Raw genomic sequence first — 14,392 nt, 5'->3', positions numbered from 1 at the left:
TGAAGCACATACATATACTAGGAAAGATTGAGAGAAGTGGTTTGTTCAGTTTGAAGAAAGCAAGCAAAGTCTTGTTGTTGTCTTCAGCTACTTTATAGGGGTGTACAGAGAAGACAAGAGCCAGACTCTTCTTGGAGGTGCACAGCAAAGGGAAGAAAGAGAATAGTGCAAATTGCAGCAAGAGAATTCCAATGAGATGTGAGGAAAACAAATTTCACAGTGACAGTAGTCAAGCATTGGAACAGGTTGCCCAGAAAGATTATTTGAGATATTAAAAAATGGATCTGTTCTAAACTGGTCATGGTCTGGTGGTGGGGCAGGGATGTGGGGAACCAGGTGACCTCCAGTGGTCCATTCCAACCTGAACTGATTATGTCATTCTCATAGGTGAACATTAACTGTTGCTGGCAGTCAGCTGCTTAGGGACTTTGTGGTGTATTATATTTGTCCTTATGAGTTAACATCTCTCAATTTGACAAAGCAGACACAGACAATAAAGCAGCACATTGGATTGATTTTAGCTACTTGAAAAAAATGTCGTTTGTTGGCAAACAAGTGTTCAGATCTGTTTTGTAATAGCTGCTTCCCAGAGTTTGACAAGTAAGGCCTCTTTACCATACCTAAAACTAATTCTGAAATTTATAGTAAATACTCTGTTTAGATTGAAAAATTATGAGTGGAATTTGGCCTCATCAGCAAACTTGTACTGGTTTCCATTGAGCTGGGAACTACTGTTTGAATACATGCATGTTAATTGTGAGCCTCTGATAGTTTTCTACTTTTATCATGATATCTTGTCTTTTCCCAACTTCTTATTCTCTAGTTGTTATTTTGAAGAAGAAAAATTAATTACTTGGTGAACAAATGTTTATTCATTTTAATGGGCCTGTTACATCTGATAAAATATTAGTCCATATTTTTCTGAAAGTGAGAACATTTGCTACAATTATTGATATATTGCTTTTATTTTTGGAGCACAAATGTGATGCCAAATATGCTGCTGTGGCACATCATTAGTTAAGTGCCTGCTTTATTCTGCATGGGAGGATGTTATCTGGCTGCATTCCAGAAAGCATTGATGCGCAGTAGCTTGTTTCCATTCGTATGATGGAGTGCTTCACATTGAGGACATCAACAGTGCTTAAAATATGGCACATGGAATAGCTAAAAAACATATTCTCACACACCATGTGTACCTGGGAAGAGTGTACAAGCCAACATACATATTGATATGGTCATGAGTGGGAATTCAGACCTCTCAGTGATTCCAGTGCATGTTTATACACAACTCGGTACACAGACTCCTTCAATTTTATTGTATGTGGGTGGTTAGGGTTGTCCACCCATGTGCAATTAATGTATCAGGCTTTAACGTCTTGCTCAATGGAAGATTTGAGAACCAAGTGATGTATTTCTTAAGGCATCAAACAGTGCCAAAACACTTGGGTATTTGCCTGAAGGAAGGTGAGTTTCCCATTTTCCACACCTTAAAAAAGATCAAAGGAGCCTTTCTTTAAAATTGCAGGTATCAAGCTGGGACAGATCCCAGCTGAAGGTTTCATATGTTATTTTAGAAAGCCAAAAAACCCAACACCATGACTCTCTGCAAAGGCTGGAGCTGATCTTTCTTATTTTTCTTTGTATCTTCTGATCTCTTTAAGATAAATTACAATGCTGTGATACCTACTATTGTGTAACTAGCTTGTGAATCCTTTGAGTTACTTAGTGTCATACCACTGATGTTTCTGAATGACTTGATTCTTCACAGATATATGCAAAACAGGCATTAACAGATTAACACTTAGCACTGAATGAATTGGACAGCGAGCATTGAATAGGACTTACTTTAAATTGCCTTCTATTTTGTATTTTAAGATGTAATTTCCAGGCACTTTGTTTAGCACTCTGAAGTTCTGACACATTGAAGTCAGTCAGACTGAAATATTTGAGGAAACATTTCTTAGGTTTTTTCATGTCTCAGAACAAGGTTAGAGGACATAGATTGGTTTTGCCTCTATTAAAAATAATACAACTTTTGTAAAAGAGAAGCTAAAACTTATGAAGAATTAGGAGAAGATGAAGGTCAACATGGAAGGAGGGGTGGATATGAAGCATTTGGACCTGAAATCTGTGTTCTCTCACAGAACCCCTAATTAGACATATGCCTTCCCCCCCCCCCCCCCCTTTGCTGTTAGCAAGTGCCTGCTTACCCAGTTCTAATGGCTGAAGCACTTAGAGGATAGCAAGCACCTACTGCAACCTATTAGTGTCTCATTAAGTACACCAACTATTTGTAAAGCATTCTTTAAGATGAGGAGCACCCACAAAAAGCCCTGGAGGGAATTAGTCAGTCTCTGTTCAGTGCAGATTTAGGGAGGTGTGGTAGGCAAAACCTAAAGCCATATGTTGAATGATGAGTATGAATAGAAAGCTGGAGGAGCTGCCACTTCCCAGAGAATGGTGGGTCACCGAGTAAGATATGGATCCAGTTGAAGACCTAATATGTGTCTATATGGTTAACGACTCTCATACCATAGTGGCCTCAGGAATAAACTTAATTCTCTCATTATGTTGTTTCAGAAGCTTTGATTTTACAATCTAAGAGGTTTCGGGGGGTAATTTTGTACATTGTGCAGCCTGATTGAGTCTATGCATTGTGACATTTATAAGAAGGTTTCCAGATTATTTGCAGTGCAACAAGCAGAGGAATTAAGAAAGAGAAGTACAAGGATTAACTGAGACATCAACTATTATTTTCCTGACTGGACGAAGTATGTTAGGAAATGATCTGCAGTGTATGGACCCACCCTAGTGAATATTTGTGCTATGATATTAACACCTTTTTGTACAATCTAGAGAGTTCCTCAGAGATGGGAGACTGACAATTTCTAAAGCATATGATATTCAGAGGCACTGGATCCATATAAGACCCAGGAAATGGATGATCAAGGATTGAAGCCAACTTTATGTCTTAGGGAGCAGCCATCTTAAAATTAACTTGATTTCTGCAGAAAAAAAGGAGCAATTTCAAGCTGTGCTTTGTTATTTTTCTGAAGAATCCTAGACAATGACTTTCCTCACTACTGGCTCCTCATTACCTCATGATCTATGCCAGAAAAGCTTCCTGTAGGGACGTTTAACTCACCATATGGAATCATGGCACAGAAAAGCATGTTCCTCTGAAAGTAATAGATCAATATAGTCTTTGTCAAGGTACTTGTAAATTTAGCCAGTGTATTTCTGAGAGAGAAAACTAGGCTGAATCAAAGTTAACGAGAGGTTTCAATGATTGGTTTCAGTGGTGCCAGGGTTTCAACCCAGATATCTGAAGAACAGAAAGGTCCTACTAATTCTGAACACTGTACCAACACTTTTAGAGAGAAACCTCAAAGACCTCAAGAAATATGTCAGCCTGGTTTCAGTTGCAAACCTCCTGACCGCAAAGGCCAGTGAACTTCAATGTACTCTTAGACTGCGAAAGAAACCATCACTTGTTAGCCTGCAGAAGAGGGTTTAGAAGAGACTACTAATGGACGTCACTTTTATGTGTTGTCCTGTACACTTTTACAGGCCATAAATTTGGTAGCATTAATCAGTAAGATTACTTCTCCCTACAGACATTACCTCAGAAGTAGTGTATAACATTCTGGTAGGAAAGTGAAGAGTGATATTAACCATTCTTCTTAAAATATCACAAATAAACCGAATTTTCTTGTTTTCAGAGGTATTTATTAGTAGCTCCTTTGTAAAACAAGCACAGTAAATTGCATTTATAGCAGAAATAAGATGCATACATTTACTATTAGTAAATACTAACAGCACCTATAGCTAGATTATCAACAGTTTTCTGAAATATCAGATACTTCCCACATTTCAATGTTTAAATATCTTAAATTACCACCCATTTCTAAGACTGGAAAAAAAAGGAAGCATGGTCACAATGGAAGTCTTTCTTTAATTTCAGTGATTCTGTATCAGGGATTAAGGCCTCAATTCTCAAAGATATTTAAATGTATTTCGCCCTCCTGAAAGTCAGGACTTAGGTGGGTTGACAGAAATGTACAGGCTTCAACACATGCTTCTGCTTCTTTCCAGGCCTGGGGACTTACACTGTAAGCAGTTCAGAACTAGGACTTGAGGGTTTTTTCCTAAGGTTCTGTGAAGACACCTAGCACACCTTGCAGTACTAGGAAAATACTTTCAAAATGAACTCTAAAAATCTGTATTCTAAACGTCTAATTAGATGCTTAACATCCACATATAAAACCAGTTACCAAATGCTCTCTGAAATATCAGATACACTGCAGTTAAACTTCTAAATAATTTAAGATGACTTGATTCCAGTTGCAGATTCCTGACTACTTGTGCCCTGTGGTTTTGCCTGTGGTACAGCAGGTCTGATTTAATTTTATTGTCAGAAAACTCCACTGGAAGAGATGCACTGGGTACACATGGATCACTGAATAAAGGACCTCTGATGATCACAAGCATGAAAGAAAAGGAGTTTTGTTTAGGAGGTGTTATATTCAGCTACTGACTCCCATTTCCTTTCATGTTCATGAGAGGCAGCAACAAGACTCTTTCAACCACAGCACCTCAAAGCTGCCTCTGTGCCAGCACTCCCATTGCTTCCACTGCAGCTTGGGTTCAACTGGAGGTGTAAGGCCTTGAGAGTGGTTGATCTGTCATGCAATGACCATTTGCAGTGTTCAGCAGCTGGGCATCAACATGATGTAAGCCCAGACAGCTGACAAAATGCAGCAGCTAACATTTCTAGGACTCTGAACTTGCAATTCCTTCTTTTACTAAAGCATCTGCCATCAAATTGGAAGATGAGGATGGTCTTGATACACGATACATAGCTCCCTCATGCAGCCAAGGCTTTTTATGCTGACACATTTCAACAAAATAAATAAAAATAAATAATTAAATAATCAAATAATTAAACAATTAAATAATGGAATACTAAACCCGTTATTTCAGTGTTACTTTTCAAATAAATTAACACATGAAACAGTTTGAATAGCAACTGCCACTATCTGGCATTGCACATCATATCAAGTAAATAAATAAATAAATAAATAAATAATAAACACAATACAATAATATACAGAACCTACAATAATAGCTGACAGCAATGTATCAAGATACTATCCAGTTAATAACAGCTGACAGTAATGTATCAAGATACTATACATGTTAATATAACATGATGTATGCCACAGGTGTTACTCAAATCTGGGGAATTTAAAAGCGCTGCCAAAATCAGGACTATATTAATCTATTATGAAAAACATATGTTATGGCTTCTTTATAATCTCAAATTCTTCTAATTATGCTTATGTTCTTGTGCTAATTCGCTCTTTGCTTTCTTTAGGAGAATTGTGCCATTCTCCTAGAATCTCTTACTGGTTATCTGTAAAATAAGAGAAAGGAAATTTACATAAGAATTATCTTTATTTTCCTCAGACTTAGGTTTTTTTAGTCCATTTCTCAATAAAGCTTTGCTGGTCTGAGCCATCTACTGAAATGCCACCACTCAATTTCTGTAGAGGACGCAAGACCACATAATGCAAGGCTCAGAAGTTCCTGTGTCTGAATTAGGGATTCAGCCTCAACTGATGAGTTAGGCACCTGTCCAGCTACGGCCCTTTTGAAAACTTCCTCCAGTTCCCATTGGTATCTATAAATGCCCCTGTACCAATGAAGACTGGATCCACAGAGATGTGCGATCTCATTTCAAGTGTTTCAATAGGGCCACAAGTTTACAACTTTTCAACAGTGTGACTCAGGAAACTCGGAGGTCCAAGAGATTTGCATCTACATCTTACTGAAAAAAACATCCCAAAATTACAGAAAAGGGGAGAGGAATAAGATTAAAAAATCTGCATAATTCTTTTTGGTGTTGATCTCAAGAGGGTGTCTCCATATTTAAAAATATGTTCTGACCTGGAAAGCTAGGCTGAGACTAATTTAGAGCTGCCTGAGAGTGCCAGTCAATTCACAGAATAAGAAAACAGCTATTCCGAGAACTACTAGCTTTTCTTTAAAATAGCAAATGTCTCGGCTCTCTTTCTCACTCCCTTTCTCATTTTACTGGTAAAACTTGGCTGAATATGGATTGTCTGCTGTATTTCAACGCTCAACATTGATTCATAAGCTATCAATGAACAGAAATTATAAAAATCAGCATCGGTTACACTAGCAATGGCCAAATACTCATGTATTTCTTGAAGAATAGTTAGGTATAACACTACCCATGTTCATGAACCTACATACATTGTTTCCTCTTTCATTTAAATGGATTCTAATTGTTTCCTCAATTATTTTTTAAGAGAATTATCATTTAGACAGGTCTATACATTTACATGCTTATTTTCTTACAGATAGTTTATGAAAAAAACATTCAGGAGACAAAAATGGCTATGAGGAAATGGGAAATAAATGAGTATTTAAGCAGCAGCAGATGTTCATAGACTCCTTACTCTCTTAGGTAAGGAATCATCCCTGTTACTCCAGTAGAAGGTCTTTAAGTCTTACCTGCAAAGTGAAGACCACTCACTCCAGGATGAGTTGTAATAGCGATCCCTGGCCTGCACAGAGATCTTGTCTTTTGGCCCAGTCGATGGAATCTGAATAGACTGCTCATCAGCATCATAGACCTATGAACAGGGCACAGCTTTACCAGCAGATTGTAAAGGTCAAGCAGAACATACAATAAAGCGCCAGATAGGTTGCAACAAGCACATGAAACTCCAGAAAACCCACTGGTAGTCTGTCATTTCAAAGGCACCAATCTTCACCCACAGATACCAAAGTCTTGAGAACTTGTGAGAACATGAGCCTTAATAGAAACAAACTAAAAAGCCCACTTTCCACTCAAGTTAGTGTTGTAAGGTGATCCAAACCCAAACTGAAACAGTCATTAAAACAAAGAGTTTATTTGTTTATCTGGGTTTTTCTCGGTTTTCTTCTTTCAGAAGTTGCTGCTTTGCAGTATCGTTGAAATTTCCACTGAGGACTCGTGGCTGATACAAGCAGCACTCCGTTGACTCACCAGTTTCTCTACCTAAAGGATTGTACAAGACTCCTCAAATGAAGGAGTCAGCCCTAGGGGAATGGCCCCATCTGCTGGTACAGGCTTGCTTATTTTTTTCTCATAGAAAAAGACATCCTCTAGTGTCTGGTTTCATCAGTTGACAAACTGGAATGATCATTACATTTGTTTACTTTTCTGATTGCTGGACCAAGCAAGAGCAGCACTGCAGCTAAGGACCTGCACTGTGGTCAACTGGTTTGCGTATTTCTTTCCAGTTCCGCTGCTGATTTCCTTTCCAGCCTAGGCAAATCACCATACTGCTGTTGTGTACCCTTTAGTGTATCCATGAGCATTAGCAAAGGAAGCAAAACCATTTTGTGATTTAAAGCTAATACAGAGTACTAATGTTTAGTTAACCATTAACTAATAACTGGAGAGTGGCAAAGGCTGTAGTCTTCACCAGTCTCTATAGAAATGCTACCAAATGAGTCATTGATTCCTTATTTGCCAATTCACCTGTAAAGAAAGTCTGAGCTACCCGGGTACAAACAATGTACAAGGAAATCAGTGCAACAGATCCTAGACTTCTTGATTTGGAAATTGGGATTTTCCCAGATTAGGACCCACACAGCCTACTGGTGAATTAGTAAATAATTTTCTCACGCTAGCACAACTATGCAATGCTGGGCATGATTTTATCTCCCCAGTTACATCAGGGTTGCATCCACCCCAGAGTGTGTTGTTTGGATCTTACTGCTCATAGAACTGGTAAGGAGGTCTTTTTCTGCCAAGACAGAACCTTGCACATTTGGGTCTCAGCACCCCTATATTTTTTTTTTTTGTTCTAGTTCATGATACCTGCATACTAAGCTTAGATTATTTATATAGTCTGTTCAAGCAAGAAAAACATGTTTCAAATGTTATATCTTTACCTGGCTTTTGTGTTTCTTTGTACTTTCAACTTTGACCCTGAAAGTCAAAGGGAAGTAGGACTTTGGTGTGCTCCATGTTCTGGGATATGTCCAGGTCACTGTTCCATTTGTGGCCACATACTGACATTGGGGTGGGTCAGGTTTTACTGCAAGAGAAAATATAGAAGGAATTAATTCACATTGGCAGCATAATATCAGATGTTAGTGTACTACTGTTTTAAAGGAATCAGCTTTGGGACCCTCCATGAGATTAAGAGAGGAGTAGGCATGATGTGTAGGAACTGCCTTGCATGCTTCTTACGGAAAATTAAGCGCACTCCCAGAGCCTCTCTGGGTAACATTTTTTTTTTTTTTTTTTTTTTTTTTTTTTTTTTGCCTGGAGGGTTGCAGAGGGCTCTGTTGGACACAGAGGAATATCTTCAACCCTTGCTGACCATTAGGGCATTTAGCAAAACATCTGTTTCTTTAGGATACTCCTTCATTTTCCTGTGCCCTGTGGCATTATGGTCACAACTGGTCCTCTTATTTCCTCTCAGTTTCTATTAACCTGCCCTGGATGTCCATCTGTAAGAATGGATCAGGAGGGAAGCATACAGAGCATTTACCATTATCTGAGTAAATCTGCAGTTCTCAGAGTAGAGCCTGCTGGGCCATTGGTTATTCCCTGACTTCTCTCACATATCCCTTCCAAAACATGTCCATCTAATAGAAAAGGCTACAGGAACTTCTGGGAGATGTGGGGGTGAGAGGGTTGGAGTTCACAAGTGAGGGAGATGTTGCTTCTTCACTTCCTCATCCTGTTCCGGACTGCTGCTATGATTTGTTTTCCCCTGTTCCTGTAACTGGGGGCTTGATACAGATTTACAGTAGAATAGGGCAGGAATTCCCAAGCTTGGTTTGATCAGCTACCATTGTTAGTTCCACTAACAGCAGCAAGAATAAAGCTAAGAATTATTCATGATTCCTGGTCTACTCACTGATATCTCTGATGAAGAAGCTGCTAGTGTAGTTCTCATATTCCACCTCATCAATGACCTCCAGGAACATCTCAATTGGCTGGTGCTCTTCAGCAAATGGACAGTAGTTTTCTATCTGGCACTGGGCTGTGTATTCAGTCACCGATTTATCAGTGTGAGCTACAGGGCTGCTGCAGGTTACATCTCCTTGAGAGCTGAATGCAGAACAGAGAAAAGTATTGGAAATGCTGGTTTGTTCTGAGAATTTGTTGCCACAAGGATAACAATTTGTTGGTAAGGGAATATTTTGCTGTTGCCTGTATCATTTTACGGCTGTGCTTCAACAGCTGCAGAAACAGTTCAGTGGGAGTTCTTACATTTTCAGTGCTGTAGTACATATTAATGTAAAGTCACAAAAGCCCCCCTGCCTTAGCAGAAGGAATTAGTGTTTAAACCTAAAAGAGGATATCTCATTTCTTATTACACCACTGTCCCATGACAAGCATTGGTATCTTACTTTGTTCCTTAGCCCTTTCCAAAACCTTGCCGGAAGAAATAAGAGAAGTTTAAAGTGTATCCATTGGGAAATAATTAACAAAACCCATCTATAAAGTACTACCTGAATCTGGTTCTATTTTTGCATTCAGCAAAATAAACAACTTTGCAGTTGTTTCTTCTTTAACAAACTGAAGTGACCTTTGCTCATGCACTCCATGTTTTGGAGAAACCCCCAAGAGTAGTGGGAGGTAGGAAATCCCCACAAGGTTCCCCTCACATATTTCCCTCGCAGGTTTCTGCAGTGTTCCTCAACAGAGACTTGTCAGTGAACATGTGGCTTTTGCAGTGGGTGCAGCCTCCCACTCCCTTAATTCCACTGGATCTGCTACGAAGGCACTCAGTGCTATGATTGTTTCTGCTTTTGGCTCAACTTCCTCTCTCTTGCTGGCATGAACTGTTTTTGCTATTGCTTAAGTTATTCTGTGGCTGCACTGTAGCAGCTGTAACAGCCCAGTGGGGTTGTTCCATTTTCAAGTTTTTATTAATTTCTGAGGAACATCCATGCTCTTATTAGTTAAGTTAGCTGCAGTGATGGCTCAAAACATTTTGCAGATGTTCAGACTCTGGAAGTGGGATTCCTCGCCTTCTACATGTCCTCAATAGCCTAAAATCCAGGATCTCCTACACAAAGTAACACAAATGGCTGTTCCAGACTTACTATGAGGTTGTTAAGGAAAGTACAAGCTTTTACCCTTTTAGACTTCTGATTGTGAACTTCACGTTTGGACTCTCATTTTCTGTCATCCATGAACATATGAAAATTCCAGAGTAGTTCTTTGCCTCACATTTTAAAAATGTCCTGTTTGGCTCTAGATGGAAAAGGAAAGAAAACACGATTTATTTACTCTTTTTGCCAAAATGGTCAAAGCAGAGAGAAAACAGCAATTGAATAGACTCCCATCTACTTTGGCAGGTGGTGGGCACATGGGCAGACACAGGCTCATACTGCCCCTTGGGCAGCCACCTGTAGTCAAAAAGCCGCATAACCACAGTTAGTGGCTGAAGCCTGGTTTACATGGCACCACATTAACCACATCCTGCGTGGTTATTGACAGGAGCTAGAGCATACCCAAGCTGTTGTAGATAGCTGTCAGTATGAGATTTATATAGACACATCCATTGTTCCTTTCACAAAGAAACACTGCAGCTACTCAGTTGCAAACCTCTGTATTTGTTTGTATTTGCACATGAGTGTGTACACAGTGGATAATCTCATGTCCTCACACACTGGGACACTTGATAGGGAATGCTTCCAGTGTGAGAAGTGAATGAGGCCTCAGTATAGGCATGTGTCTCATTTCTGCTGCCCAGCACTGCAGACTCTGTATTTTACGCTGGATGTACCTGATTGACAGACCAGCCTACTGCATCTAATATGTGCATCCAGGAGTCAGGGAAAAAGCCTTGGAAATTCCTAAGTTCCTGGCATTACAGTGAAGGACTGCAATATGAGACATAGATGAGTGAGGTTCATGCAGAAAATGCAAAACATCACAGGTTTGTCCCAGAGAGTTAACTGTGAATGGAGAAGCCCAAATGAAAGTGCTTAAAATCTAGGTCAGTCCCTGGTTTTGTCAAATCAGGTAGCCCTGGTTTTCCAAACCCTCTCCTGAGTGCTGGCTCTGTGAGATGGAGGCAAAGCAAGTCAATTGTTCCCCCACCAGAAAAGCAGTGATGTAGTATTGATGTTATCCTGTATCTAATCATTCCTACTATCACTCCATCCTGTAGGTCTAGAGAGTCCTAAATTAATCGCATGGCAATCAATTCCTATGCTGCTCATCAACTGCACCATATATATCATATATAGACTCAGAAAAAGAATCATTTGCCTTTCACTGTTAGTAAAGCATTTGAAGAGGACCCATTTTAAAGTGGCTATTTCTCATGCATTTCTCCAGACAGTTCCCTCTGGTCCTCAGAAAGTTCCAATGCGCAAAGCTGAGCAAGATACGTCACATCATCTTATGACCATACCTTTAAAGCTTTTCAGAATTGACCTTATCATTTGCCCATTGGAGTCTATTTTAGTTATGAGGAAGAAATCATAGCTGACAAGTTCATGGGTATTAGCTGTCAGGCAGGTGTAGTTGCCAGCATCTGGGAACTCTTTCAGTTCGGCAATCAGAGTCTTTCCAGTTCCTTTCAGTTCGGTGTCCTTTTTCCAGTAAACCGGCAGTGCTTCATCAGATGTGTTACAGGTGAGCTCCACTCTTTTAGCTGGTGTTTCATCATTCCACTCTGATTCTATGACGTACACTGGACATTGCAGAGAAAGACGTGTTAGCAGCTTCTCATACTTAACAGTGTGAAGATTGAACTGAGCCCTTTTTTTCAGTTTTACTCTCCAGGAAAACTGCTAACAAATCTCTGGCTTGCTTTCTGGCCTCACCATCACCTGGAAATCTTTACTACAAGAAGAGGTTTGAGTTAGAAATTTACAGTATACCTAGAACCTGCTGATCAATAGGGATGACATTTTAATGGAAGGAGTGATTTTTTTCCATGTTCCCAGAGGATCTTACAGTGGTTCATAACCGTGGGAAGTAGGCAGGTACCTTTGTTTTAAAGGTGAAGATGCCAGGGCACACTGAGCCCAGGTATTCCTCCTGCAAGTGGCCTGTGGCCTTTGCTCACAGAATGGCGTGTAAAACCCCTCCCTGCTATGGTGCTTTGCTGTGGTGCAAAGCTATGATGCTGTGCACTCTTCAGCATCAAAGGTCTGTGAGTGAGTAACAGGAAGCTGGGGAGCTCTGGCTAAGTGGTTTGTATTTGCCTATAGCTGATGCCATTTTCCATTTTCTGCAGGGAACAATCTGTACTCCTATCACCCTGGTCCCAATGGAGCAATTACGGGGAGCGCTGAGCTACAGCAGAGCTAAGTGGACTGCAACAGGGAGATGTGGTCTTCTAAATGCCATCTTGTAACTCTGAAGTGCCCTGCTGGTCTTTCCAAATTGGAGGATACACAAATAGACTTGCCATTGAAGAAACATTATCTTCTCTTGTCTCTTTGCTGTGGTTGGGGGAAGAACTTCACCTACACTTCTGTGTGGCAGCAGTTCTCAAATTTAACTGTCATTGCTCAGATATACTACTGCTGGCACAGGCTCCCCAACCATCTTCAGTGCCCTCAGAGACTCTTCTACATGCAAGAAGTGGCAAAAATTTGTTTCTTAGTGTGTCAACACCACAGCAAGCAGTCAGCTCAGGAAATCAGAGTTCCAGTGAGCTCTAAGATCTTCTCATCAGAACATTTCACTACCAGAATAAGAACTTTTAAGACTTTACCGCAAAGAAGAAACACTAAGAAATACATGTCAAACACTGAACCTAAAATGGCAGAAAACATGCAACTCTAGGAAGCTTGGAAGCTTATGGGACTGCTTATGGATATTTGAAGCACAGGCAAGGTAAATCTTACAGACTTCAAACACAAAGATTATTCTCAATACTGACAAATATATTTGCAGTTTTCAGCACCGTGGTATTGCCCAGGAAACCCACAAGATAAATAATTTTTTAATGTAAAGATACGGGGGAAAGTAATTGAATTAATTTTTACCAAAAAACCACAATCAAGTTGAGAATGCTTTTCTCTTTTTTGGGGGGATAATCACATTGAAAATAGCCCGGTTATGGAGCTACACTGGATGAATAAGCTGTTTGAATAACAGCAAATTTGATTATTGGAATTTAGCCCAATTTTCTGGTTAAGTTATTCAGTAGATTTGTTCATTTATTTGTTTACCCTGTATTTTTACAAATGTATTTGCATTTAAGTTATTTACCAGAAAAGTTGGGTACACTATATCTAGGTTTTAGGTTTTCCTGTGAAATGTTCTTTTTGACAATTAATTCTTCACTTGGTTGTTTGTGGGCTGTTACCTAAGTCACAAGATAGTATTTCTGCTTCCAGACTGCATGACTGAAACTTTTGAAACAAGAGAACAGGGAATAGGAAATAAGCAAATATTCAGAATGGCTGTTGTACGACACTTTAGGACTTCTAAATATTTCTTCCATTAATACCAATTAGTTGCCTAGTTATTCACAAACAAATAGGAACAACCCTGGTCTAAAATACTATACTTAAATTCTGTGCTTGTGAACACAAGTATAATTGTGAAATACCCTTGTGTCCTACAGTCAGCTGTAGGTCTTAGTAAGTGAAGACTGCTTACCATTATCTCTCAGTTTCCACTGCGCTTCCAGAAAGGCAGCAAAGGAAAATAATGAAAATAAGGCAAATAGTAGGTGAGACATCTGTAGGGAAAAAAATAAATTACTAAATTTCATTGAGGATTGTTGAGTGTGTACTGAAATCAAGCTCAGTGCTGGTTAAGATAATAAGAAGACAGAGTGAGTTCCAGCAAACTAAGAAACATTCTCCCATTCTAAGAACTCTTAGACTACATAAAAATTGAATATCAGGTTTGTACTGGAGCTCAAGTCAAGATTTTGATCCACTTGTTATTCACACCACAAACCATTTTTTAGAAGAAATCACGGAACGTAGAGGAAATTGCTGTGTGCATAGGTCTTATATGATCAGGAGCTCAGAAACATCCATCAGTTAAATATTCCTCGTGCAAGAAAAGTCCAGCTGATGCCAGTGAGGCTAGTTGCATGAACAAAGCATTAGACTAAAGGATCAACGGCCATTAAATTCGGTCATCCAAAGCTTATAACTGTATTCCTTGGTTTAAAAATGTCAGTAGTCCTATTAAAACAAAGGATTGCAAATAAAATGGAGGATCTGCTAACGGATTTTGCTGGACTTCACCATCTCTGTGAGAATAAGTGACAGCAGTGTCAGTAATGCAGTGTAGAGTCAATACTGACACTTGCCTAACTGGTACTAGTTCTAGCATCCACCTGAGGTTGCACAGTCTAATTAATTTTGC

General features: G+C 39.5%; 1 protein-coding gene across 4 annotated transcripts in view; it reads right to left on the bottom strand.

Moving 5' to 3' along the window:
* Positions 1-3,743: 3,743 nt before the first annotated feature.
* The window catches only part of IL12B (interleukin 12B), a 168,491-nt gene continuing 157,842 nt past the window's right edge, over positions 3,744-14,392 (bottom strand). For 2 of the 4 annotated variants that reach the window (XM_075766273.1, XM_075766274.1), the window contains 7 exons: positions 13,670-13,751; positions 11,463-11,744; positions 10,177-10,294; positions 8,949-9,142; positions 7,972-8,117; positions 6,541-6,662; positions 3,744-5,416 (listed from right to left, as the gene is read on the bottom strand). In XM_075766273.1, coding sequence (XP_075622388.1) covers positions 5,413-5,416; positions 6,541-6,662; positions 7,972-8,117; positions 8,949-9,142; positions 10,177-10,294; positions 11,463-11,744; positions 13,670-13,751 — 948 coding nt within the window. In that variant the 3' untranslated portion in view covers positions 3,744-5,412. Of the gene's footprint in view, positions 5,417-6,536; positions 6,663-7,971; positions 8,118-8,948; positions 9,143-10,176; positions 10,295-11,462; positions 11,745-13,669; positions 14,171-14,392 lie in introns of those variants that run through there. The other 2 variants (XM_075766272.1, XM_010310315.2) reach the window with 2 other exon arrangements.

This window comes from Balearica regulorum, chromosome 14 (genome assembly GCF_011004875.1).
Source record: "Balearica regulorum gibbericeps isolate bBalReg1 chromosome 14, bBalReg1.pri, whole genome shotgun sequence".
Lineage (NCBI taxonomy): Eukaryota > Metazoa > Chordata > Aves > Gruiformes > Gruidae > Balearica > Balearica regulorum.
The sequence above is the reverse complement of the archived record's forward strand: the minus strand, read 5'-3'. Positions and strand labels throughout refer to the sequence as shown.